This window comes from Sceloporus occidentalis, unplaced genomic scaffold, assembly GCF_023333645.1.
Source record: "Sceloporus occidentalis isolate IW3139 unplaced genomic scaffold, rSceOcc1.0.p SCAF_6, whole genome shotgun sequence".
Classification (NCBI taxonomy): Eukaryota; Metazoa; Chordata; class Lepidosauria; order Squamata; family Phrynosomatidae; genus Sceloporus; species Sceloporus occidentalis.
In genome coordinates, this window is record NW_028316986.1 from 111,141,957 (window position 1) to 111,167,600 (window position 25,644).

At 39.3% G+C, this 25,644-nt stretch overlaps 1 protein-coding gene across 1 annotated transcript in view; it reads left to right on the plus strand.

Moving 5' to 3' along the window:
• Window positions 1-25,644, plus strand: part of ASCC3 (activating signal cointegrator 1 complex subunit 3) — a 332,057-nt gene that overhangs the window by 103,913 nt on the left and 202,500 nt on the right. The window contains exons 12-13 of the mRNA XM_089530681.1: window positions 10,034-10,210; window positions 15,092-15,163. Of these exons, the coding sequence (XP_089386807.1) occupies window positions 10,034-10,210; window positions 15,092-15,163 (249 nt within the window). The remainder of the gene's footprint in view (window positions 1-10,033; window positions 10,211-15,091; window positions 15,164-25,644) is intronic.

The window sequence follows — 25,644 nt, forward strand, 5'->3', positions numbered from 1 at the left end:
GAGGAGAAAACAAAACCAGAGCAAAGAGACTGATAGTAGTGGTAGAGAGAAAAGCCTTCACTCTGAAGATTTTTGGGCGGGATACAAACCGCCATATAGTACGTCTTCTATACGTACTAGGGTTAGGAAGGGGCGGTGCTTCTGCACCCCCCTAACCCTAGTACGTATAGAATACGTACAACATGGCGGCGCCCCTTCCACATGGGGGCCGCCATGTTTACGTACTGGACGCATAGCGTCGAGACGTGTCGCGGCGCCTATGACGTCGCGAATGCGCCAGCGGCGCCTCGCGACGTCATAAAGGCGCCGCAAAAAGAAGCTCCGAAATGGAGCTTCTTTTTTGCTCCGCGCGGGAGCCGCGCGGTTTGGCTGCTGCGGCTCCCTCGCGGAGCAAATGGCGCCAGCGGGAGACCGCCGCAAAGCGGCAGTCTGTATCCCGCCAGAGTCTACCTTTCCATTGCAACCAGATCTTTAAGAGAACAGATGCTTCTGAGCGTGATCAGCAAGATCCATTTCTGCTGAGAAGTGTGGGGATCTCCATCTCAGTTTCCAGTCTTTAGTGTTTCTCAGCATATGTAATATCTGAGGACTATTGCTACTGCAAGGTCTTTCCAGTGTCTCTTGCCTTGGAAGATGAAGGGTGGATTTAGCAGGAATGCTTGCTTCAAGAGACTGAGGTGTGAAGAAGCCATAGATTAGACTCATAACAGCCCAGTGCTTTCTGTAGAGAAATTTATTCACAGAATGCTTCTTCCTCATTTCTGAATATTGGTGCAACTATTACTTCAAACATGCATATTATTTTGTCCTTTGGACACATGGGGGAAGATGGTTTTTACATCATCATTTTACATCAGCATTCAGATGAAATACAGGAAATAAATGTCCCAAATAGAAATGTTTTTCACTATCCTGGGCCAAGGAATCTTTTTATTTTTAATCTGAAAGCAGGAGAAAGCTCTGTGTTGAAAAGAGTTCAGCTTTTTAAATAATGAAGAAGAAGAAGGCACCAGAACATTATCATACATTCTAAAATGAACATTAAAAGGTTATTTTGCACACAGAATAGTCAACAGTGCAGAAAGGTCTCATATAACTATTCAGCCTGACATGGCATTCCAATGGATAAGAAAAGGAAAGGATACTTTTCCTGTGAGAAACACATCTCTCAACCTAGCTTTGAGAAGATGTCTACTGAGGATTTTATTGAAATCACTCTGCTTCTCCATTTTGAAAGAGAATGTATAAGCTGCTTCTGTGCATAAGAGTAATTTTAGTTAATTTTAAATAACTCCTACTCGTAGTTCAAACGTTTGGACTTGGGCCCTTTCACACTACACAGTTCTAGCTCTTGTGGTTCTACTTTGACTGCCATGGCAAAATCCTGGCGTTTGTACTTTAGAGAGGCACTAGATCTCTCTGGCTAAGGATTCTAAATGCTACTTTCTAAACTGCAGATCTCAAGATTCCATAGGATGCAGCCATATTTGGTAAAGTGGAATCATAGCACTATAATTGTGCAGTATGAAAGATCCCCACCACCAGAGTGGTGGCATCATACATGAGATTCCTGTGGCCAAATCAGGCATCTCTAGTAATGGGTGAACTCCTGGTATGTTAGCTTTAGTTGTATATATGCAGTCCTGAAACACAGTAAACTTTGTGCCATGAATTCTTATGTGGCATCTTAATACTCACCTTTGAATGGCCAACTAAATTTCCACTTGGCATGGGTTTTTTCCTTGTAATTTTCAATACAGTTAGTTTTCCCATATTTTTCTCTCACTTGCTCCCCACCCCCAGGTTAGGCTTATTCTGAATATATTTGAAATACTAAAATATACTTATAGCACAGAATTACACTGAGAACATGTTGGAATGCTTGAAGCATAGTTTTAATTTCTTTATGAAGATGCAAGTTAGGCTAATCTGCCTCATTGGGATGGGCAGGCAAGGATAGTGGAGATAAGAAAGTATTTTAATCCATCCCCAACTCTTTGGATGTGAAAATGAGACACATAGCTGAAGAAAACTTCCTTTTTAAATGTGGTGCACTGCAGTTCATGAAACTAATGGTGATTAGTTACTTGTTAAAAGATAACGTAATGGAAATAGTGGTGTTCTAAATGTAGAGCTGTCAACAGTAGCATCCTTATAGTTTGTTTTCTTAATTTCAGTCCATTCAAGATTTCTCTGCTAACATATTTTCTTTATTACCTTGCTATGGTAATATTCTTCCTCTAAAAAAAATTGTGTTTGATTACTGTTGCAACACTATTGTCAGCTTTGGCCCTCTTCAGTGCTGTGTCCTGTGCCTTGGACACCTTTCCTTTACCTCAAAAACCTGCATCTTTTGACATAAAGCATGTACTTGCCTCCTCACTGGGACCAGTGTCAGTTCCTCAAGTCAGTCAATATTATCTTCTCAACAAACCAGTGGAAGAATAAAAGGAGACGAGTCTCACATGCTATACAGTGCAATGGCCAAAAACCTATTTCTTAAAAAGTCCAGTGTGTTTTGACCTTATCACCAATTGCCCTTCTTCAGCGATTATTCAGTTCTTAGAATTTCTAGAGTTGCAGTCTGCACTCTATATAAGTAGACCTTGGAGTATTAGAAGGAAGGCTTCCTTTTAGTGCTCCTTTTAATACTGCCTTCCTTCTAATACTCAAAGGTCCACTTATAAAGAGAGTAGTCTCTGAAGAAGGCCAATTGGCAATAAGGCCAAAACCTTTTGGGCCTTTTAAGAAATACAAGTTTTTTACCATTGTATAGCATGTGAAACATTAGCGGGTTACAAACTGCCACTAACGACGCACTCCATGCGTGTTAGGGTTAGGAAGGGGCATGTTAGGGTTAGGAAGAGTCGCCCCTTCCTAACGTGTCCCAACACGCACGGAGCACGTCGTAAATGGCGGCGCCCATCCACATGGGCGCCGCCATTTTGATGTCTTGGATGCTGTGCGTCCAGACGTGTCGCGGCGGAAGTGATGCCGCGAGGGCGTGCTCCGCCCCTCATGGCGCCTCTTCCGCATTTCCAAAAGGAGCGCCATTTCAGCACTCCTTTTTCGCTGCGCGGGGAAGCCTCGCGGTCTGGCCGCTGGGGCTTCCCTCCGCAGCGAATGGCGGCGGCGGGAAAACGGCCCCTTGAGGGCCGTTTGTAACCCGCCATTGTCTCCTTTCATTGTTCCACTTTGAATACTTGATTTCCAGTTTTTTTCTTTTGCTCCTTCTCTAGAAACCATCCTGATATTGAAGGGACAATTGCCAAGTCATCATGCCAAGCTGGTCCTCTTCCTTTAATATTAAGGATGAATATTTGTTTAAGCCAGAAGAGAAACATAAAAACACATGCAATAGCGTATGATGGCAGTGGTATGATGATTACTGTTGTGTGGAAGTAGAGAGCTTATTGAACTGGTGATAGACATTTCTCTTTGTCTTCAGCTTTAAACCAGTTAGGTAGGGTGGGGCCATAGGAGGGTTTGAGTGTGGCACAGTTTGTATGAGAAGTCCAGGTGTGTATGATTGTTTTATTATGTTTTATTATGATTTACAGCTGTTTTGGAGCACCATTGAATCACACATTTTTCTGCATAATCTCCTCTTGAAATCTGTGTTTACTGCTGCCCCTTCATTGCACTGGTTTTCTTTTGGGTTTGTTTCTCATTATCCCCCATCAGCCTTGTGCTGCTGTTCTTTATTGCAGCATTATTTATAAAAGCATTTCATTTTAATAGCTTGAGGGGGTGCCAGACATTTATTCAAAATTAAATAGCAGATGTCACTTAAGTTTAGTACTGGCTTCATGAGACTTTCACCTTAGGAAGTATTAGATATGAATTGCTTATTGGAATATGACCTGTGATGTATTTTTTTTTTAAAAAAAGCAGTACAAATGAGGCAACAATATGCTCCCAATTTGTAAAAAATATGTTTAGCCTTGTAACTCTTCATTTTGCACACTCTATTCCTTATTTTTATAATCCCACTATGGCACAGCATGCCATATTGTTGTATTGTTTTATATCCCTTCAGAATAATGTTAATTTTCAATGTACAGTGGGCCCTTGGTATCTGCTGCGGTTTGGTTCTGGGACCTCTCTCATGGATACCAAACTGTGTGAATGTTCAAGTTCCATTATATACAGTGGGGTGGTAAAATAATGTCCCTTCTATAAAATGACAAAATCAAGGTTTGCTTTTTGGATTTTAAAAAAATATATTTTCAAGCCATGGGTATAGAGGGCTGATTTTAGAGGTTATAATTTCACCGGAGGCTGTCATCTTCAGTGAAGAAATTAAGTAGCCCAGTGATTTGACCAGTAATTAACTGCCTTCCCTTCCCTGACTTAGATTGTAAGAATAACAGCACAGATACCATGTAAATTGTTCTATATTGAAAGTGTAAACCTTTACCTGACAATAACATATATTAGGACTCTTTTTTGCATTCTATTCTGCTTTAATAGTGACATGTGAGATAAACAGAGAGATGCAGAGAAAGAGTTGATTGTACTTTTTAGCTGTCAGGTGTGAAAGCATTCTCAGAAAAATCATATGGGTGTTCATCCATTGCAAAATAGAACCGAATTGCAAAGTTTTTTTTTTAATGTTATGTACTGTTCACTGTTTTTGTCCCCACCAGATTGTTTGTACTGTTAACAGAGGCTAGTGAGGTTAAAGTTCTTCAAGCATCAGGATTCATTTGTTTAATCCATGTGTAGCATAGCTATTGAGTAGTTGCTTAGTTACAAATGCATTTTGTTCTGCATAGTTAAGCCAAATATATATTCATTTCAGTGCTTGGATTCTAAACTGAATATACTTTTTTGGTGTATGCCTTTACATTTTACACATCTTTTTGCACATTTTTGCAAGCAGCTGTACATATTTTAATATGTAGTAGTAATCTTGCTAAATAAAATGCTTTGATAAATGCTTGCTAGCATAAGTCCATACAAACATATGATGGTATCACATTCTTAGGTAAGATCCCTTGTCTCCCATTAGTTGTTTTAAGTAGTAATAGTAGGAAGGATGTTTTCTGAGAAATTTAGAGCATCCTGCTGTTGCATTTTTAATCTGAATTTCTTAATCTGCCCGTTACATATATATTTAAATGATCACTTTCAAACTATATACTTATCAGTTTGGTGAGTCTGTCTCCAATCACTTCTCAGAGAAAATAAGTTCTAGAATTTATGGGAGAAAAAAAGACAAGTGGAAGAGGGAGGTTATGCAGTGCAAATACGTTTCCTTTCAAAAACTGCTTTGCTTAGGAGAAGCAGTTTTGAAATATGACAGCTTGAACACATGTGCTGTTTTCTGTCTAATGGCAATCTCTATGTACTGATGTAATGTGCTTAACATATTCAGCATGCTTAATGAGTAGAAAATAGATGTTTTTCTTGTTTGCTTCGTGCAGTAGAGTAGATGAAGAATGAAGATTTTTCATGTCCTTTAGGTTTCATATCTCTTAAATTTCAGTGTTAGTCCCATAATTTACTCAATTACATGCTTGATAGGTGGCTGAAGAAGAAAATCTGTAGTTATTATAGATTTCAAGGAAATGAGTTGGAGTTGCTGCATGTTGCAACTATTTGTGTTCCCCTGCTTGTTTTCCCTGCAGGAAAATGCACAGAAACATGCCTTGAAACATGTATAGCTAGGATTAGCAATCTTGCCTAAACATGTTCAGAATCACTAACAACAACTGCATCAAGGATTCCAGGGCACATATCAACCCAGTTTCTTGAGGGAGAAGGTTCGCTGCTTAAATTCAAGCCTTTTAAAATCCATGTCTGTATGATAGGCATCTAGATCTTAACAGTACAGTGTGACTTTGTTATCAGCTGGGGTTTGGTTCCAGCATCCCTCCTAGATAACAAAATCCATGGATGCTCAAGTCCCATTAAATATAATGACATAGCAAAATGTTGCTCCTTATATCAAATGGAAAAAATCATGGTTTGTTTTTTGGAATTTATGTTTTTGGGAATATTTTCAAGCCATAGATGCTTGAATCTGTGGATAAAAAAATCTGTAGATAAGGAAGGCCAGCTGTACTTGAAGGATGAGTATTTCACCACATCTACCAGGACAGAGGCGTCAAGTGTAAGGCACTCAGTCTCCCCATCCATCTCTCCCTTTCCACTTTTCATAGAAAGACTTTTTTGCTTCTGTCCCCTTTGTCCTCATACTTTCCTACCAGGAGTGGGAGAAGGTCTTTTGAAAGAAGAGAGATTATCAAGCAGGAGATGGAAGAGCTTGTGGTAATGTCAGAATCCTGTCTTCTGATTTAGAAGTATTTTTATCTCTCTCCTCACTTTTGTTTTTCTGGGAGGATGGGGTTCCAGTCAACTGTAACATACCTTTTAATGAAAACTATAACCATTATTGTCTTTCTCCATCTTTAGCTTTTATCAATAATTGACTACAACATTTTGAATTTTGACATTCCATTTTATTACTTGATCAGTGTTTCTTAACCTTACCCTATGAAAAATTATCTAAACCAGCACACTTGCTCACAAAGTGGGCAAATTGTCGGCCTACTATTATAAGATCCAGAGAAAAGCTCTGTCGATACATTCCTTTTCAAATTAAAAAATGTTCCATTGCAGTGCTGAAAATATAGCATAGGGATTAACATATTTAAGTACCTAATGCAAACAGTCTACATTTCTATAAATATTGCTGTCTTTCCTGCAGAAAGAAAACATAAAGACAGATTCTGTTGACCATATCCTCTAAACTTATTCTTTCATTATAGATATGCCCCCTTCCCAAGTTGGCAGCTATCTAAATCTTTGCTCCAATTAGTAAGCCTAGTTCTAATTCTAACTCTCCTGAAAGCAAGATTTCCTTAAAATAATTTAACAGTAACATTTTTGCATCAAGAGGGATTAACATATCCAGCCATGTGCGCAATTAACCTTCTAACCTGTGTTCACAATTCTTACTTTCCTGTTTCCATCATAAAGAAGTCTGTCCATAGAATGGTATTGGCAACAGTTGAATTTTAAATACATTTCAATTTGTGTGGCATCACATAATGTTAGTGCTAAAACTTTTAAGTTTTGTTTTGGAGTTGAGCTAATTATCTTTAACAAAATAATCTTCATGGTTTTGAAGCCTCATAGATTAAAAATGAAATGAATGTATGATTTTTAGGACATGTAGGAAACCATTTTAGCTGTGGTTGATAAAATAAAAAGTCCTATCCCTACTATTCTTTTCTCAGGATTCTTTGCAGTAAGAGTTAGTGATACCTAAAAGCATTCCTGACACGACCATAAAAACTGCCTACGCTCCTCCTTTCTTTTTCATGCACTAGTTTTCAGTAATTGCAGAAATGATATGGTGCCTATATTTCCTCACACTGTTACAGTTACCTGTCAATTAGATACACCTATAAATCATGACAGGATTGCTCTTTGACTCAAATCCGTTTCAGTATTACCGTTCTAATGTGGAACAGTGTTGCCTACAGACTACTTGGTGTACAAATTAAATTGCTCACTTTTAATCAAAAGCAAGTCTTGTCAGTTCTTAATTCTTAAAAGTAGAACTGCTCCCATGAGGCTTTTCCAGTTAAGATTCTTGAAGCAATTCTCTTGAAGCAATTTTTTGCTCTATTCTTATAGTCTATTTATAACTCTGCCCATTCACCTACCTACTGCTTCTGTACCATCTTTCTAGCAGTTCTAGGTAGTTTAGAACAAAAAACATAGCCATTGGGGGAAAAGTCACAGAAAATCAGTTTAAATGAAAGCAAAATGGACCAGGCATAAATAACTTGTTGTCCTCCAGCTGTTTTTTGATTGCAACTCCCATTATCACTTGCCATTGTCTGTGATGGCTAGGCTGATGTGAGTTGAAGTCCAATAAGAGAGTCATAAGTTGGCTACCTATAACTTAAACATTAATATCAAAGAAATATGTCTTTAGGAAATAGGTTCCAGAATTTAGGGACACCCTCTGCAGGACCATTGCTGGTCACAGCCAACAGGTAGCCTGTTTACTAAGCCTTGGTGAGTGATTGTGCTCAGATAGGAGGACTCTTTTCCCCCCCAGATTTAGTGGCCCTAAACTTGCAAACTTGAAACTAAATTTACAACCAATACCTTGAATTAGGCCAGGAAATAAAACTGACAGTATAAGTGTCTCAGAACAGGCTAAGCATGTACCTGCCTCTCAGCAACTAGTATAAGATATGCTGCTACATTCTCTATCAGTTGAAGATTTCATGTCATGTTCAGGGGCTTCAGCTTGTACAGTACAGGATCACCATATCCAGGTGTGAGCTATCTGAGAGGAGAGAACCTCCTTATTGCTCAATGTTTCTTAGGACTATGTACTGGGTCAAGTAACATTCCCCTAATTTCTTAACCTAATCATTTCATAGAGACACCTATTGGCCACAAGTAGGGTTATCCCCTCATGGTCATAACTGTGCCATACCACCATTATCTTGAGTTTGTTTGGATTCTCTCTTAATCTCTTCCATTTGATCAAAGTTTCCAGAAGAGCAGCTTCTGAATGCTTTGTAAAATATTTATTTGCAGTAGGCCAATCAAATGCCACATTTCCATAGACTTGTGAGTGCACTCAGATGAATGTTAGAATTGGACCTGAATCTAAAATTTCTACTATGTTTCAGCAATAACTTGTCCATCCTGTTAACAATTTCATTCATGCCATGTTTGTACTGAACACAACCCCCCTTGAAGATCTTACTGTAATAATTCCCTCTCCTACGTATGCTAGTTTCAGGAACAATTCTTAATGTTTGAGAACAGTTCTGTAGACCAGAGGCAATCTGGATCCACTGCTAGATATCTCAGTGATCTAAAGCAGAGTGACAAAAATTTTGGATTCCAGTTCTTGAGCAATGGAAATGAACAAAAAGTTTCATTTTTCTAAATCAAATCTAACAAAATTATAACCCACATTTGGGTTATAATGTTGCTTGAAGAATGAGAACATTACCAGGTTGGGCAGAAATGTTTGTTCCTATGTGTTGCTATGGCTTGTTGATTTGTTGGGTTTTTTGCTTTTTTCTAAATTAAACTATTGAAACGAAGAAGGCTATGATGAAACTAGGAGTGGCGTTTTGTGTGAAAGGCTGTGTGCTCAGTTCAGGTTAAGTATATGCTCATAGGGCATGCTCTTTCTTATTTTCAGCATATATTGCTCAGCCTTTTGGGAATTGAAGGTTTTCAAAGACAGGGCTTTTAAGCACATGCCATGTACTTCTTTTAAACTGCTCTTTAGCATGTTTAATTGTATGTTTTAAACTGTTTTTAATGTGAGCCAGTGTGGCGTGGTGGTTGGACAGCAACTCTGGAGACAAAAGTTCAGTTCCCAGCTGGGTCATGAAAGCTATTGTGTGACCTTGGGCAAGTTACATTATCTCCGCCTCAGGAGAAGGCAATGGCAAACTTCCTCTGACCAAATTTGCCAAAAAAACACAAAAAACAAAAATCCCCTTAGGATTGCCATAAATTGGAAATGACTTGATGGCACACAGCAACAACAACGTGTTGTTAATAGTTCAGTTCCATTTAATGTTGCTTTTTTTGTATGGTTCACCTTTATTGTGCTTGTTTTAATTTTTAAGCTGCCTTATTTCCCAGGTTCTTGAGTTGTTGTTGTTGTTTTCTGCTTTTTTGTTTTTGCTTTTTTGTTGTTGTCTTTTGGCGGGATGAGATATAAAGAAGCAAGAGAAGAGGAACAAGAAGTCATTCTCACCCTGAATCTTTTATGTTTAAATGGCTCATGTAGGTTTACTATGGAGAAAGAGAGGAAGGAAGAAAGGAAAAGGCAAGAGCAGGGAAATAAAATCTCAGATGTATAGGTCTGTCCACTTCTTTTGCACACACTGTACAAACTAAACTGTTAGTACCCTCACCAGCTCTTTTTCTGTTACAATGGCTATTGTTGATTTTTATGTTTAAATCAAAATTAACTTTGTGTAGTCTTTAATAAAGTTGAGAGTACAATAATATTTTTTTCTTTTTGTTACAGGTTGAATCTACGCAAAGCATGATTAGAATCTTGGGCCTTTCAGCAACACTGCCTAATTACCTTGATGTTGCTACATTTCTGCATGTCAATCCTTACATTGGACTGTTCTATTTTGATGGTCGTTTTCGGCCTGTTCCACTTGGACAGACATTTATTGGGATCAAGACAACCAATAAGGTAATTTTTTTTTAATTAAAGAATTTGAAAAGCAATTGTGAAGGAACTGTTCTTCAGAAGATTTTGAAACAGTGTGTTTCCACTTGCCTGAAGTGGTGACCATACCTTCCCAAACAGAAACAGTGCTTGAGAATGTGCAAGTACATTTTGTTTCTATTTGCCCCTTTACATTTTTTTGTATTTCCTTTCTTGTTGTCTACTTCAGATATGACTTAAGATAGTAAACTACTTTGGTGCAGTCAAGTTACATTTCTTTTGTTTTACAAAGTGCTTCAGAGTGCTACATGATGGTATTGCATGGAACATTATTTAATATTAAGAGTGTTACCTTGCTTGATAGTGTGATTCACATAGGCTGTTTCAGTATCCATTGTGACAAGTCTTGAACATTAGGATCAATGTTTGGCATTAAATGGAATGGGGTGTCAGTGATCAAGAAAAGGAGAGACAGTCATTTCCATTGCTGTCCAGAGAGGAAGCTGCTGGCTTCTGAATAGCCCATTTTTCAACACCGGGCTTCTGATGCTCTGGGGAGGCTGTTTTGTAAAGGCAGATCAAGCAGAAATCCTAAACACACTTACGAGGAGCTAACTCACTTTAATTATAGTTTGTTGTGTTTGTGGCTTCAAGTCATTTCTGACTTACGGTGACTCTTAAACCGCACGGTCCCTAACCCTAGCATGGCATGGTGGCGGCCAGATGGTGCTGTCCCATCTACATGGGTGCCGCCATCTTGGCATAACGGATGCACAGCGTCTGTACGTCGCCACGCATTGCGTACGTCACAAGTGCACCAATGGTGCACTCATGACATAAGCCGGGCGCCGTAAAAAGAACCTAGAAGAACTGGGTTCTTTTTACTCTGGAGGGACACCGTGCTATTTGGCTGCTGCATTGTCTCTTTGAAGAGAAACAGGCCACCGCCAGGCCACCCCTTTTGGGAGGTCTGTCCCAGGCCTTAATTATAGTAGAATATTATAATCTCCATATGCATACAATTACACTGTAACTCCAACTACACTAGTTAGAGGGGATTGCTGTTTTGAACTCTTTTATGCAACAGCATGGAGATTATTTTTGTGAGACTCACTTTTGCATTATTTTTTAGTATTCCATCTGACTCACAAATGTGCTCATTTGCAAAACACTACAGCAACAGTGAATTGTCTCAGTAGGAGGAAACTGTCTATGTAGGAGGAAATATTTAGCTTATCTTTTTCCAGACTGATTGCCCTTGTAATTCTGTTTTTCTTCATTAAGCTTGGATTTGATGGGGCTTTTTGCTATACGGGGTTCTCATTATTGCATATTTTGCTGCAGTAATAGATATGGCAGTTTTAATTTTATTTCCTTGCTAGTGAGTTATTTATTCACTACAATCAACTAATATTTTGTAATGATGTGCTATAGACAAAGTCTCAGTTAAGACTTGGAATTCCCTGGCTTCATTTTAAGCTGTTGCTGCCTTAATGATTGATTCCCATTCCACGACCCCAGCCCCTGAGAACTGGTGTTTTAGTTACTGATCAGGAATTATGCAAAGGTTAAAATCAAGAGAGAGTAAATGGTAAATTACTTTTCTGAAGCTGTATTGCATCAATGTTAATACACTGGTGCCTCGGGATACGAAATGATCGGGTTACGAAATTTCCGGGATACGAAAAAGTTGGATTGGCAAAAACTGTTTCGGGTTATGAAATATTTTTCGGGTTACGAAATTCATTTCGGCGCGAAATTCAAATGCTGCAAAGTGCAGCTATAGGCTTTCCAGTGCTAACGGATTATTTTTCGGGTTACGAAATTTTCGGGTTACGAAAGGAATGGCGGAACGAATTAATTTCGTAACCCGAGGCACCAGTGTATAAGCTTCAGGAGGCAATTAAAGTTAGCATCAAGAGCTTGTAAATAAAGTTGAGGTTTTGGTGGTTTGCCACATTTTATCTTATCCAGGAGGAAAATATGAAGACCAAATACTCTTGGTTAGTCTGTTCTGAGCTTTATTTCTGAACTGGAACTGATATCAAGTAAGGATTCCATGTGGCACTGAGCATGTTCATGCATAGTGTTCTTCCCTTATTCTGTAGCCTTAAGTTACATTGCTATATAGACTTAACTGGGGATTACATCTCAATAACTTTTTATATGAGAAATCTTCTTCTTGTTGAATTCAGTTCCAACCTTTCTAGCCAACCTGGCCACTGGTGATTTGGCATAGTAGTTAAATAGTATTAGAGCAAAGTGCTCCACCATTACTTTTTAGGATTATTCTGTGACTCTTCATTCTCCCATTATTATAAAGCATGGATTGGAAAAGTGTGGGCATACTCCACTCAACTTTCCAAAAAAAATAATAATTAAAATGCCCTAAACACTAGGGGATGTGGCAATGAGAAATTTTTGTCATAGTTGTGCAGAGAGAAGACAAAATGACTTCTCATTTATTTCCAGGTTTCAAAAATGCCTCTCCTGAGTTGGCAGCAGCCCTCCCCACAACAGCATGGGGTGGGTTTTGCATTTCATTTCCCCTCCCAGTGTTTTAAAAATGAGAAGGTGTGAGTTAGGTAAGGGATGCCACCCTCTAGGGCTTGTGTGCCCCACCATCCAACCCTTTGGCATTGTCTACTCCTGGCTTGTGAATATAGGTCAAGGATAAGTAAGCATCAGCTGCTCAGTTCAGCAAAGAGATTGCCAATGCAGTTTCTTGAACATGAAACTTGATAATTTTTCCAATGATTCTGAAACTTAACTATTCTGTAGGGCTGCGTGCAGCTGCTGATAACCAATTTTGTCTGTTCACAAAACAAGGACGAGTATATCTCCACTTGATATCCTGAGTACAAATGATGTATTTCAGTCATGCCTTAAGCAAAGTCTTGCATTCCAGTTGGCCTTGGGGCTTATTAAAGGGTCTTTCAAATTGTTGCACTTGATTATTCCATTATAACAGTTCATCTACAAGAATAAATTGGTCAAGAACAGTGAGAGAGACAGGTGGTAGATGTTAGGTGTTTGGGAAGAGCAGCACTTCTTTATAGGCCAGACTCAATTCTACTGTAGGCCTTGGGCCATATTTTTCTTGACTGTGTCTAAATTATCATCCTTTAAACTAGGAACAGAGAAGGTGCAGCTTGCAGATTTCATGTGTCTCCTGGGCTTGTCAGTGAAGGTGACATGTGCCCTCCCAGTGAAAAAGTGGCTCCCTGTTGTGTTTGGGGACCAGCACAAAGGATAATAGCAAAGAGAAGAGTTCTCCTTCTTTCTGACATCTAATTTAGTATAAAACATTAAAAAAAAAAACCTACTAGTACAAATTCTGAGAGAATACTGTTCAGTTTCTTCCAGTTGGAGAGTGGACACACTATTGCTGAAGAAGAAAGGCTACTGATAGCCCTGTAGTTTTGCTTGTGCTGAATACTGCAGATTGAATTTGGAATTGTTTAAAACTGCCCTGTAGTGTTGCCCAGAAGTATTAGCTGGTATTACTGGCTGGGGCCTGGACTGAAATTCAGATAGCAGCTTATACCTACCTTATTGTTCACTACTGCAGGCTTGGTTTAGCTTGGTGAGAGTAGGATGCAACAACCTTGCAGTGAAATTCAGTTCTACATTTTTGCTGCAGGTTGGAGAGCCATACTCAGAAAGGTTTAATTTTGTACGGGCTGCACTAAAACCTCCTTCTAGGCTAAATTAGGCACCTCATTGCACACAAAATCCTCATGGTCCACTAAGGCTAGTTACATTTTCTAAATGTCCAATCAATTTTTTAAAAGGCATGTAAAGATCCAAGTTAGAAGAAGGGAATAGCTGTTGTTCTTCAGCCTTATTAGCCCTAAGCTCAGGCATTTTTTTGCATGCGCGCACATACACACATGATCTATGGAGTTATACCCCTCTGACAGTGAAGCTCCTTTTTTGCAAAGCATTTTTACACCTCTCCAGCCTACCACCCTTCCTCCTTATCCTTTATCTAGCTGGAAGTTTTTTAAGCAAGATCAGCATTGGGGGGGGGGGGGGGGAGGGTGAAACACCATACAGTTGGAGAAACGCATACTTTTGGTGTCGGGTTGCAGCAATGTGTCTGAAGTAAAGAATGCAATACAGAACTCTTGAACTGAAATAGAATGGGATTCTGTTCTGGCTGATCCTATTTGTATCTGTGTGTAACAGGCAGGATAAACAGCAGCTGCTTCCAGAAACCGTACTGAGCGTGTTTCAGCTGCAAAACAGAGAACAAAAGAGATAACCTTGCATTAGAAGATACAGCACGTTTATAATAACAACAACAAAGCTTAGATATATAAGTTTGGCCACCTTTTGGATGAAGACTTCAAATGACCTTTGAGAGCTTCTTTTTTTCTTTTTTCTTTTCTTTTTTCTTTATTCTTTTTGCTTGTATAAGGTTTACCTGGTCTGGTTGTTTTATTTTACATATGTAATGTTACTTTTTAATAACTATTGAACTACTCTTGTGTTGTTGTTGTTGTTGTTGTTGCTTAGGCCTTGGAATCTATCCCTATTGCTTCCATATTAGTTCTGCCTCTGGTACCAACATGTTATGTTACAAATCTAATGCCAAGGAACACATATATTTTGTTAAGTGTGGTATGCTGGTAGTGCTAAACAAATGTAATAGTATTGTTTGGAGAAAATTCATAGGTACAATTTTATATTTTAATGGTTCACATTTAAGACAAGTGTATAATTCAGTGTTTTCATAGCATCTCAGTGAAGGAGAAATATGTAATTGTTTGAAAATAATGTATTCCTTTGGTATTAGTAAGACTGTATTAATGCTCAAAATATAGGCCATGGTATAGATGAAACTGCAATAAATGGGGATAAAATGATAATGTAATAAAGCATTTGTGTCGTATTGTTCAGGTACAGCAGCTGATTAACATGGATGAAGTTTGTTATGAAAATGTCTTGAAGCAAGTAACAGCTGGACATCAGGTATGCTTAGTTTATTGGCTTTTAGTTAGAACCTGTTTGTGAATCATATCAACAAGATGTATTCTTTGCTTGGGTAAACATTTTGATTTCCCTCTGCTCCATTTAGAAACTAGCTGACTCAGCAATAAAAAGCTTTTAAAATGAAAATTTCATGTAAGGATGCCTTCAAAGTCAAATATTCTGGATAAGAATTAAAGGGGAGGGAAACAACAAGGATGTTACGGTGGGAGTCTACTACAGACCCCCAAATCAGACTGAGGAATTGGATGATAACTTTCTAGAACAGATGACCACACAGTCAAAAAAGAGAGATGTAGTAGTGATGGGCGACTTAACTATCCTGATATTTGCTGGAAGTCAAACTCAGCAAAATCCTCAAGGCCTAGCAAATTCCTCACTTGCCTGGAAGACAATTTCATGGTCCAAAAGGTGGAAGAGGCAACAAGGGGGTCAGCTGTTTTAGACTTGATCCTAACCAACAAGGATGACTTGGTTAATGGGGTGCAAGTGGTGAGATCATTAGGTGGAAGTGACCATGTTCTCCTGGAGTTTCTAATACAGTGGAAAGGAGAAGCCAGGCATAGTCAGACACGCATCCTAGACTTTAGGAGAGCGAATTTCAGTAAACTTAGAGAAGTATTGAGGGCGATTCCATGGTCAGAAATACTAAAAGATAAAGGAGTTCAGGATGGATGGGAGTTTCTCAAAAGAGAGATACTGAAGGCACAATTTCAAACAATTCCAGTGAGAAAGAAAAACGGAGGGTGTCTCAAGAAACCAGGATGGATGACTAATGAACTTTCAACTGAGCTGAGTTTGAAACGGAACATGTATAAGAAATGGAAAAAGGGGGAAATCACAAAAAAGGAATTCAAAGAAATAGCAGGCATGTGTAGGGGTAAAGTCAGAAAAGCTAAAGCGCAGAATGAACTCAGGCTTGCTAGAGAGGTTAAGAACAATAAAAAGGGCTTTTTTGGATATGTCCGCAGCAAAAGGAAGAAGAAGGAAACGGTAGGGTCACTGCGTGGAGAAGATGGCAAAATGCTAACAGAAGACAGAGAAAAGGCTGAATTACTCAACACCTTCTTTGCCTCAGTCTTCTCAGAAAAGGCAAAGGGTGCTCAACTTGAGGATAATGGAGCAGAGGACAGAATAGGGGCATTTCAGCACAGAATAAGTAAAGAGATAGTAGAGGAACACCTTATTAATCTAAATGAATTTAAGTCTCCAGGACCAGATGAACTCCATCCAAGGGTATTAAAAGAACTGGCAAATGTAATATCGGAGCCATTGGCAATAATCTTTGAAAACTCCTGGAGAACAGGAGAGATCCTAGCAGACTGGCGAAGGGCAAACGTTGTCCCCATCTTCAAAAAGGGGAAAAAAGAGGATCCCAACAATTATCGTCCAATTAGTCTGACATCAGTACTAGGAAAGATTCTGGAGCAGATCATTAAACAGAGAGTCTGTGAATATCTAGAAGGCAATGCCATAATCACAAAAAGTCAACATGGGTTTCAGAGAAACAAGTCATGCCAGACAAACCTAATCTCTTTCTTTGATAAAATTACCAGCTTGGTAGATGAAGGGAATGCTGTGGATATAGTATATCTTGATTTCATTAAGGCCTTTGACAAGGTTTCCCATGACATACTTGCAAACAAGCTTGTAAAATGTGGGCTAGACAAAGGAACTGTTACATGGATCTGTAATTGGTTGACCGGCCGAACCCAAAGGGTGCTCAACAATGGCTCCTTTTCATCCTGGAGAGAAGTGACCAGTGGGGTCCCACAGGGCTCTGTCCTGGGCCCAGTGCTATTCAACATCTTTATCAATGACCTGGATGACAGAATTGGGAGCATACTTATAAAATTTGCAGATGACACCAAATTAGGGGGAATAGCTAATACCCCAGAGGACAGGATCAAGATTCAAAATGACCTGAATAGACTAGAAAGCTGGGCCAAAGCTAACAAAATGAAATTCAACACAGAGAAATGTAAGGTATTGCACTTAGGGCGGAAAAATAAAATGCACAGATATAGGATGGGTGACACCTGGCTGAATGAAACTACGTGTGAAAGGGATCTAGGAGTCCAAGTAGACCACAAGTTGAACATGAGTGAACAGTGTGATGCGGCAGCTAAAAAGGCCAATGCTATTTTAGGCTGCATCAATAGAAGTATAGTGTCTAGATCAAGAGAAGTAATAGTGCCACTGTATTCTGCTCTGGTCAGGCCCCACCTAGAATATTGTGTCCAGTTCTGGGCGCCACAATTCAGAAAGGACATTGAGAAACTGGAGCGTGTCCAAAGGAGGGCGACAAAAATGGTGAAGGGTCTGGAAACCATGCCCTATGAGGAACGACTTAGGGAGCTGGGGATGTTTAGCCTGGAGAAAAGAAGGTTAAGAGGTGATATGATAGCCCTGTTTAAATATTTGAAAGGATGTCATATTGAAGAGGGAGCAAGCTTGTTTTCTGCTGCTCCAGAGAACAGGACCTGGAACAATGGATGCAAGCTACAGGAAAAGAGATTCCACCTCAACATTAGGAGGAACTTCCTGACAGTAAGGGCTGTTCGACAGTGGAATGCACTCCCTTGGAGGGTGATAGAGTCTCCTTCCTTGGAGGTCTTTAAACAGAGGCTGGATGGCCATCTGTCAGGGATGCTTTGAATTGGATTTCCTGCATGGCAGGGGGTTGGACTGGATGGCCCTAGTGGTCTCTTCCAACTCTACGATTCTATGATTCTATGATTCTATTCTAGAATGCAAGCGAAGGAGCATGTAATATTCCTTGACGTTTTCTATTTGGCCACCTTGTACCATATAAAAACATGAGCATGAATGCCCTGGTCTAATAAAATAATGTACCGTATTTTCCGGCATATAAGACGACTGGGCGTATAAGACGACCCCCAACTTTTCCAGTTAAAATATAGAATTTGGGATATACTCGCCATATAAGACTACCCCTCGTCCAACGCACACCAAATAAAAACATCAGATTTGATTTCAATCTGGTAAATTTAATTCAAATACTTATGACATGCAGATACTTAGCAGGAAAACTTGTTGTATACAAAGCCTGCTTGGATTGGTCAGCTCTCCCTGCCTGCACAGCCCTCCCTATCTCCAAGACTATCAGAGCGGTATTGCAAACACGGCTCTTTTTTCCATACCCCGGGCATCCCGGACACCTGCAGCTTACTCCGCCCTTCAGTTACATATGCAGCGACTGCAGATTCTCCAGTCTGGCTCAGATGTTTTAGTACCTGCCCTATAAGATGACACCCGGCGTATAAGACGACCCCCAACTTTTGAGAAGATTTTCCTGGGTTAAAAAGTAGTCTTATACGCCAGAAAATACAGTATGTTTCCAAATGGGTGTGTGCATTTGCTTTGTAAGTAGTGAAACATTGAATTGAGGAGGACATATTTAGTTTACCTTAATTATAAAAATAAAAAAAATCACAGGCGAGTGTCAGTTGGTTAATTTCTATAATCCAACTTGCACCATTAACACCTTCTGTATCCCACTTATTGCCATTGGTCATTTACGCAAATGTGAGAGCATGGATTTTAGAAGCCACCATTTTATTTTGTTTTATTTATTGTTGATGTACATTTTTATACTGCTTTTTGTTTGAACAAGTGGTTTACAACAAAAAGCAGATACCATTGATACCACTTGCTAAAATTAACTAAACGAAAAAACAGTAAAAAGAAAGAAGTAATTCATAAAAAGGCAGGGAAATAGCTAACAATATTCAGGGGCATTCAGCCTTTTTTGTTCGGAGGAGATCCGGATCTCCACGGTGATGCAATGTTCCCACTAGGTTTTCCATTCCCAAATCTCTCCATGGCATTTTAACCCTGTTGTCATTCACAATTGCCAGCAGAGCAATTTAAAACAGAGGTCCCTCCATTTCTGGGAACGATATAGCGCAATCCAAATCGGTTCATTAGCTTACTCACACTACCGAAGAAGCAGATATTTGCGGCTCTTAAAAAAAGATGTGGGAAAATAATAATAATAATAAAATTTATTTATATCCCGCCCCTGTACAATATGCAATCGGGGTGGCTTACAAAGATTAAAAAATATACACTCCAAAACCCTCAAACCTCCTTAAAATACCCTCCCCCCCACCATTCCCTTCTCCTTTTGTGTCATGTCTTTTTAGATTGTATGTCTGAGGGCAGGGAACCGTCTATTATCCCCTATGTTGTAAGCCGCCCAGATTCCCAGTGATTGGGCGGCATATAAATAAATTCTATTATTATTATTATTATTATTATTATTATTATTATTATTAGTTCCTCCTAATGTTGAGGTGGAATCTCTTTTTCCTGCAGCTTGTATCCATTGTTCCCGGTCCTGTTCTCTGGAGCAACAGAAAGCAAGCTTGTTCCCTCCTCAATATGACATCCCTTCAAATATTAAAACAGAGCTAAACATCCCCAGCTCCCTAAGTCTTTCCTCATAGGGCATAGTTTCCAGACCCTTCACCATTTTGGTCGCCCTCCTTTGGACACGCTCCAGTTTCTCAACATCTTTTTTGAATCATGGTGCCCAGAAATTGACACAGTATTCCAGGTGGGGCCTGATCAAAGCAGAATAGAGTGGCACTATTACTTCCATTGATCTAGACACTATACATCTAATCAATGATGATGTCGCAGAATTTTGATGTCACAGTGATTTATTTGCCTTCCTTCACCGATAAGCTTTTTAATTGGTACCAGACTGCTCTAATTTTGTTGCTTTCAATCATACCAGTAGTAACCACTACTACCACCCCTTACTTTATTTTCAGAGGCAAAATGCCCCCATCTTAGTGCACAGTTGGAAATAGGCAAAGTGATAATGGACTCAAGTGAAAAGATACAGTCATTTCAAAGCCAAAACAGCAAACTTCAGCTTTGTTCCAAATGCACTATAGAATCACTACATTCTCTGGATGTTATTAATATGCTGATGACACCCAAATATGTTTCTCCATGTCCCGGTCATCAGTGACAACGACAGATGGCATATCTCCCCTCAACCAGTGTCTTCAGGCAGTAATGGATTGGATGAGGGAAAACAAGCTCAAGTTGAATCCAGACAAAACGGAGGTACTTACGGTAGGGGCCCCCAAACCAGGGATTGGGCTGCAACCTCCAGTCCTAGAGGGGCTCATGCTCCCCTCAAAGGACTGTGTTCACAGTCTGGGGGTGCTTCTTGATCCGTCGCTTCAGGTGAATGCGATGGTCAAGAGTGCCTGTTATCAGCTTTGGCTGATACGCCAGCTGCGCCCTTTCCTGGAACAGGGTGACCTCGAAACTGTAGTACATGCACTGGTAACCTCAAGACTTGATTTTTGCAATGTGCTCTACCTGGGGCTACCCTTGTGACTAGTCCGGAAACTCCAGTTGGTACAGAATATGGCAGCCAGGTTGGTCACAGGAACAGCAAGGAGTGACCATATAACACCAATATTGAAGTTACCCCACTGGCTGCCTATCAGTTTCCGGGCACAGTACAAGGTGTTGGTTATTACCTTTAAAGCCCTGCATGGCTTGGGCCCAACCTATCTAAGATATAGAGAAAACGGCAAACACTGACTTCCAACAGGGATCTCATCTTGAAAAGAGAATTTGTACCTTGGAAGAAACAAATTCTCACCTGCAAAATAGAGAGGATTTGGAAAACCGAGAAAGATGGGTAAACTTTCGTCTGAAGGGTATTCCAGAATCGGTGACCCCCTACTCCCTACAAGATTCAATACTTGCATGGATGAATAAAATAAATCCTGAGCTAAACCTATCACCATCAGACATAGAACACATGCATCACTCCATAACACCGCAACGGCCAGCTAACAAGGCCCCCGGGGATATTATTACGCAGTTTGAGAGATTACAAAAGAAAACTTTAGGGGTTTTTTAATCATAAATTCCATTGCACATAAAATCAAACAGCCACAAACATCACAATCCAACAGTCCATCCACAAGACACCAACCACCTGAAATAAATTGAATTTCAAAAAACCTACATTATTATTATTATTAACCTTTATTTATAAAGCGCTGTAAATTTACACAGCGCTGTACATACAATCTTTTAGTCAGACGGTTCCCTGCCCTCAGGCTTACAATCTAAAAGACACGAAACAAAAGGAGAAGGGAGTGGTTGTGGGGAATAGGATCAGGTCCAGCAGTTCTTCTCCACCTCCGAGGCCTGGACCAAGGCAGATGGACTGGAGGAACAGACAACATCTGTTGTCATTTTTAAAAAAAAATTAAATAGGTATACTTCCTTCATATAACATTCATCTTGTGTGTTTATTACTGCCATCTTGCATTGTTTCCCTATGTATTTGATATATCTAGGTATATTTATCACCCATCCCTATTATTCTTATGGTAAAGTAGAACTTGCTTATAAGTATACATTCCTAGCTATTCTCTATTACACTTCTTTCCATCGTTTACCACAAAAAATCTTCAGCGTCTCCCATTCCTTTTCAGTTTTTTCCTCCTCCTTTCCACGAATAATGCTTGTCAAACGGTCCATTTCCATCATATCATAAAGTTTTAATAACCACTCATCAGTAGTTGGGATCTTGTTTAATTTCCAATATTGCGCCAGAAGCAGCCTTCCAGCTGTAGTCATGTAGAGAATTTTACACCAGTGAAGGATTTCTACTGTCTTTGGAAGTTTATTTGTCATATTTAAGAGATAGAGCTCATGAAGTTTTTCAAAATTCACACCAATGATTTTAGTTATTAGCGAATGAATTTATCCTTGGATACTCCCACCATACGTGGTACCATGTTCCTTTTGCTTTCGAACATTTCCAACAAAGGTTATTCTTCCCTCTGTGGATTTTAGCAATCTTAGCTGAAGTCAGGTGCCACCAGAATTATTATTTTTTTTTTAATTTTCATGAAGATTTTGGCAAGCTGTAAATTTTAATGGTTTTTCCTGGCATTCTGCCAATTTTCCAAGTCAATTGTTCTTCCCACATCTCTGGCCCACTTTAGTTTTGAACATCTTGTTGAGAGTTGCAGAATTTAAAGAAAAAAACAAAAGAAGTTCAACCAACCCTCCAGCTTTGGTGTAGGCACCCTGCAAACCCCTGGGAATTCATCGGTGATGATCCTCAGTGCCTTGATAGGACTTTGCAGGCAGTGGAGCAAGCCTAGCAGCACCCCCACAGGCACCATCTTGAACTGTCACTTTCGTCCACCATTTTTGCTGCTGAACTCCAAAAACTTAGTGATAGTTATTCATTCCAGAGAGGCGACTATCCCCAGAAACTACAACAAAATAACTAAATGGTTAATCTCTAAAACACTGGAATGGAAGAGATTGAAACTCTCTATTCTAGGCAGAATAGCCCTCATTAAAATGTTTATTGTGCATCACCTGTCCTTTCTATTCCAAACTATCCCACTTCAACCACCACAGACAAAACACAAATTTTGGCAAAATCCCATCAGTATATTCACTTTTAGCTATAAGAGACCCAGATTCAGGAAATCCACACAACACTTCTCTTCCAAAAAGGGGGGTTAGCAATGCCTGATCTTGAACTATATTTTGCAGCATTCAAATTTAGTCAAATCTTCCATTTAATTTTAAAAGATCAGAGTACACTGGGTTAATATGGAAATGAGTAGCCCACCATTAATCGATCTTGCTTTGTTCCTTAACAAGCTCACTCCACAAGTAATTACAAATATTAAAAAACCATGGATACAAACGTCAGTAAAGATATGGTTAAGATGGAAGCAATTCTAGCACCACATCCCTCTCCTATTTGCCCCTTCCTTGTCCACAAATCTTTCTGTTCCCTTTATAAATTGAATCAATTCCAGGAATGGGAACAACATCTGAGAACTTTTTCATAATGCCAGAAACAATTGATGAACTAACTTTAGATTTAGAACCATTAAAGGCTAGTTGGTCTCATCTACATCAGATAATTGCTTTAACACACAAATTAAAAGAAATAGGAGGACCACCCAGATCAATTACCTTATTTAAGGCACGATGTGTTCCTCCCTCCCAAAGCACCAAAGGACTAGCAGCCTTAATTTACAACTGTTTGATTGACCGCTCTTACCAAAACATCTGTGGCCTAGAACTAACCTGGGAAATGAATTCGAATCTTTCAATTACCATTTCAAAATGGACTACAGTTTGGGCTTCCACCCCTTTTAAATCCAGATCAGCATTTAGAGAAATCACCTTGAAAATTATACACAAGTGGTATTTCACTCCAGTGAAGCTAGCCAGAATGGTTAAAAATGTTTCCTCCAAATGTTGGTGTGGTTGTAATGATAATGGCACATTTCTACACATGTGGCCAGACTGCTCCAAAATAAACACATTTTGGCAATTAGTACTTGAACAAATTTCATTGATTACCAATCAAGAATTAAAATTGTGTGCAGAAATGTTTTTGTTATCAATATATGTAGACGCTACGCAAACTTGAAACATTAAAACCTTATAGATTTCTCCTTTAAAGCTACCCATGTAGAAATTGCCAGATGTTGGAAAACAGGGGACGTATCTTTAGATATGCGATGGAAAAAGGTATGGGGTTTGCTTACTTACTTGAAAAGCTATCTGACAGAATGGCAAGTTATGCAAGATGACCAAAATCAGGACTTTTCATAGACAAATGGTTCCCACTCATTGACTTGGTAAACAAAGACAGAAACAAGAGAAGACAAGCTCCATCTCATCTGAATCTTTGGTCGGAAATTCTGGACAAGATTTACACAAAGACAGCACTGGACTTTAAAATGACCACTTACCTTGAACAGAACCCAAGAAGGAGACCCGCAATATAATTCAAAGTTGTGAGATAAATTGTTTTATTTTGCTTTATTGTCGTGATATGTCTTGTACATAGTTGTTTACTTATAATATATATTTTTAAAAAAAGAACATGGTAACAGAACAAGATGTTATTTAAAGTTATATAATTCATACTGGTTAGCCCCAATCACTTTACTTTATGTGATGTTACTGTAACATTGAGCTAATGCTGAATATTGGTGCCCTTTAATAGATGTTATGTGTGCATTATTGCTCTTCAAGTGTAAGGACCGTAGGAGGTAACTGTATTCTACACAGGCATGTGTCTCAACAGATGGAAGAAAATCTTTTCATGTTGATTTTTCAACTGTCCTACTCTACAAGACTTCGAGCTCTTCTTTGCTACTGGGAAATTAAAGTTGGTGAATCAGCCTTTAATTTTTATCCATCTGTTCAAACTAATGAGATGTCTCATTTGTAGACTTCACTTTGAATTAGTCAATGCAAGTATGGTGGTACCCTGAACATCTCCTGTGTTAGTTACTGAAAGGGATAATAATAGGTGTCTTAGTCTCACTGTTTTCCCCCCTCTTTTACGAAAAACTTGTAAAAATATTTTTAAAAAATCTTTCTCTTGCATAGAGAGCTAACTTGATTTTCCTCTAGTATTTATCAAAGCCACAGGTTCCTCAGACAAGCTTTTTACACTAGTACTACCTGCTTCCCTAACATTTCCATAAAAAAAAAAATCCTTACATCTGTCAAAATTAAAACATCACAGTTCTCTCAGACTCTTGACTATGACATCAGTTGCTTGTTTTCTCTTTCCAGATGGTTCACTGTCCCCAGTGATTATTTTTCTGTATCTGTTAAGTCTTAATGATTGCTTTCTCTTTCTACCATTTGAGAAAGATGGAAGAAAGGAGCTTCTCTCTTTTGTTTCTGCTAGGAACATACTTGTCTGAATCTATTGTTTACAGATGGAAATGGAAATGTTTCTTCCATTACCGTTATTGGTCTTTGGGAAAGGAGGACAATGTGCCAGTGCATGGGTTGAGCTAGGAAAAGTTTTGCAGATCTGGGAAAGATTACCTTACAGGGTCCAGGGAATGAAACGGAGAAATGGGCTTGGCAAAAACGGCAGCTCTTTCCTATAAAATTGTTTTTCCTTAGGCAGTTAATTCTCCAGATAATAACAGTGTGCAAACCTCCCTTCCAAAGGAAGCCAGCCAAAGCAGTGCAGTAGCTTAGGATAAAACTACAAGTTATGACTAGCTGATTGGTAGAGATGAGCTTACATTGAAATGGCACTGCAGTGTTGAGTTCTCTCTTTCTGTATAGGATGACAACTGTGTTTTGTGCTATTTCCACTCCAAGTACTGTCTTATTGCATACTAAGAGCTGTCTCTGGGAGACTCAATCCACTTACTTGTTAATCATCCTTTCTTTACTTCCACAGCCACCATAAATATGAACTTTCCACTTTGCCCTTTATTGCAAGAGTATCTCAGCAAGAGTATCTCATCCGTTTGTAGGCGGCGGCGCTCCTGGGCAGCGCCATTTGTAGGCGGCGGCACTCCTGTGCTGCACAGGAGCACCGCTGCTTACAAACGGCGCTGCCCAGTTGCGCAGCAAAGAAGGCGCTGTAAAAAGCGGCT